The sequence below is a fragment of the Charadrius vociferus genome, unplaced genomic scaffold (genome assembly GCF_000708025.1).
Source record: "Charadrius vociferus isolate BGI_N301 unplaced genomic scaffold, ASM70802v2 scaffold309, whole genome shotgun sequence".
In the NCBI taxonomy this organism is placed as follows: Eukaryota; Metazoa; Chordata; class Aves; order Charadriiformes; family Charadriidae; genus Charadrius; species Charadrius vociferus.
In genome coordinates this window covers 7,050-8,305 of record NW_009661370.1, presented here as the reverse complement: position 1 = coordinate 8,305, position 1,256 = coordinate 7,050, and the positions used below count along the sequence as shown (strand labels likewise).

The window sequence follows — 1,256 nt, the reverse complement described above, 5'->3', positions numbered from 1 at the left end:
AGAAACATTGGCAACACATGCAACAGGCCCAGGTTTATGGTGACTCTCTCCTGTCAGTTTAAGGGTTCTCTCCACCACACAAGTAAAGCAATACCACACCAGCAAAGGCTTGTCACCATTAGTTCTCTAAAACTGCATCCAACAGCGTACTCGGTAGAAGACGCGAGATTAATAGAAGCCCGCTTACGTTCGTCTCACTCTCAAAAAAGCAAACCCCAGGCAAATCAACGTCCGAAAACGCCGCACGTGAACATCAGCCTCAGAAGCCCAGAGGTCAATGCATCTGTTTGCCCGTTACCGGGAAACACGCCTGAGCCATGGCAACGTACTGGTGCTTCCACTCCTTCCAGGCTTCCTCCAGCCCGCACTGCCACATCACCTGCGCGCTCTGGATCTGCCGCTCCTTCTCAGCCAGCAGAAACATTTTTCCCTCCTGCCTACAATATAATCACTTACACTTCTTCTGGGCTTTTGCCTTGAGCAAACCACCAACGCTTGGTCAGGGAACTGACTTTGGGCAACCGGATGTGCCAGTGCCGCAAATGAGGACAGGGACCATTTCTCAAAGGAAGAGCTGTCTTCTTTTCCTTTGACGTTTCTGAAAGCAATGTGTCTGGGGAGGAAAAAAACAACAAACCTTTGGAAAAAAGTCCCAAGTCACAGATATTAAGTACTACTCCCATATGACAGGCAGAAAGGCAGCAGTGCTGCTAAGCGGCCTTAAGAGAGCGGAGCAGGAGCTGGCCGGAGGCAGTAAGGGGAGAGCACCCACCCTCGTGGAGTGCCCACTCAGGACAAGGCTTCTGGTGGTCTTGGTTCTCATGAGCCTCATCTCAGGGTCAGCTGGAGTCCTATTCCAGACACAATAAGGGGTGTGCTCCCGCACGTGTGTCAATGTTGAGCAGGGGTAACGCAGGTCCACCAGGACTCCCAGGTCCCTTTCCACACAGCTGCTCTCCAGGAGGTCAGCCCCCAACCTGGACTGATGCATGGGGTTATTCCTCCCCAGACGCAGTACCCTACACTTGAACCCTTCAACCCTTGTTGAATTTCATCAGGTTTCTCTCTGCCCACTCTCCAGCCTGTCCAGGTCTCGCTGTATGGCGGCACATCCTTCTGGCGTGTCAGCCACTCCTCCCAGTTCTGTGTCATCAGCAAACTTGCTGATGGTACACTCTATCCCTTCATCCAGATCATCAATGAATATGTTGAACAGGACTGGGCCCAGTACTGACCCCTGAGGGACACCACTTGTT

General features: G+C 52.3%; 1 protein-coding gene across 1 annotated transcript in view; it reads right to left on the bottom strand.

Moving 5' to 3' along the window:
* The window catches only part of MTR (5-methyltetrahydrofolate-homocysteine methyltransferase), a 66,022-nt gene that overhangs the window by 61,460 nt on the left and 3,306 nt on the right, over nucleotides 1–1,256 (bottom strand). Inside the window, exon 4 of the mRNA XM_009893651.1 lies at nucleotides 299–437. Coding sequence (XP_009891953.1) covers nucleotides 299–437 — 139 coding nt within the window. The remainder of the gene's footprint in view (nucleotides 1–298; nucleotides 438–1,256) is intronic.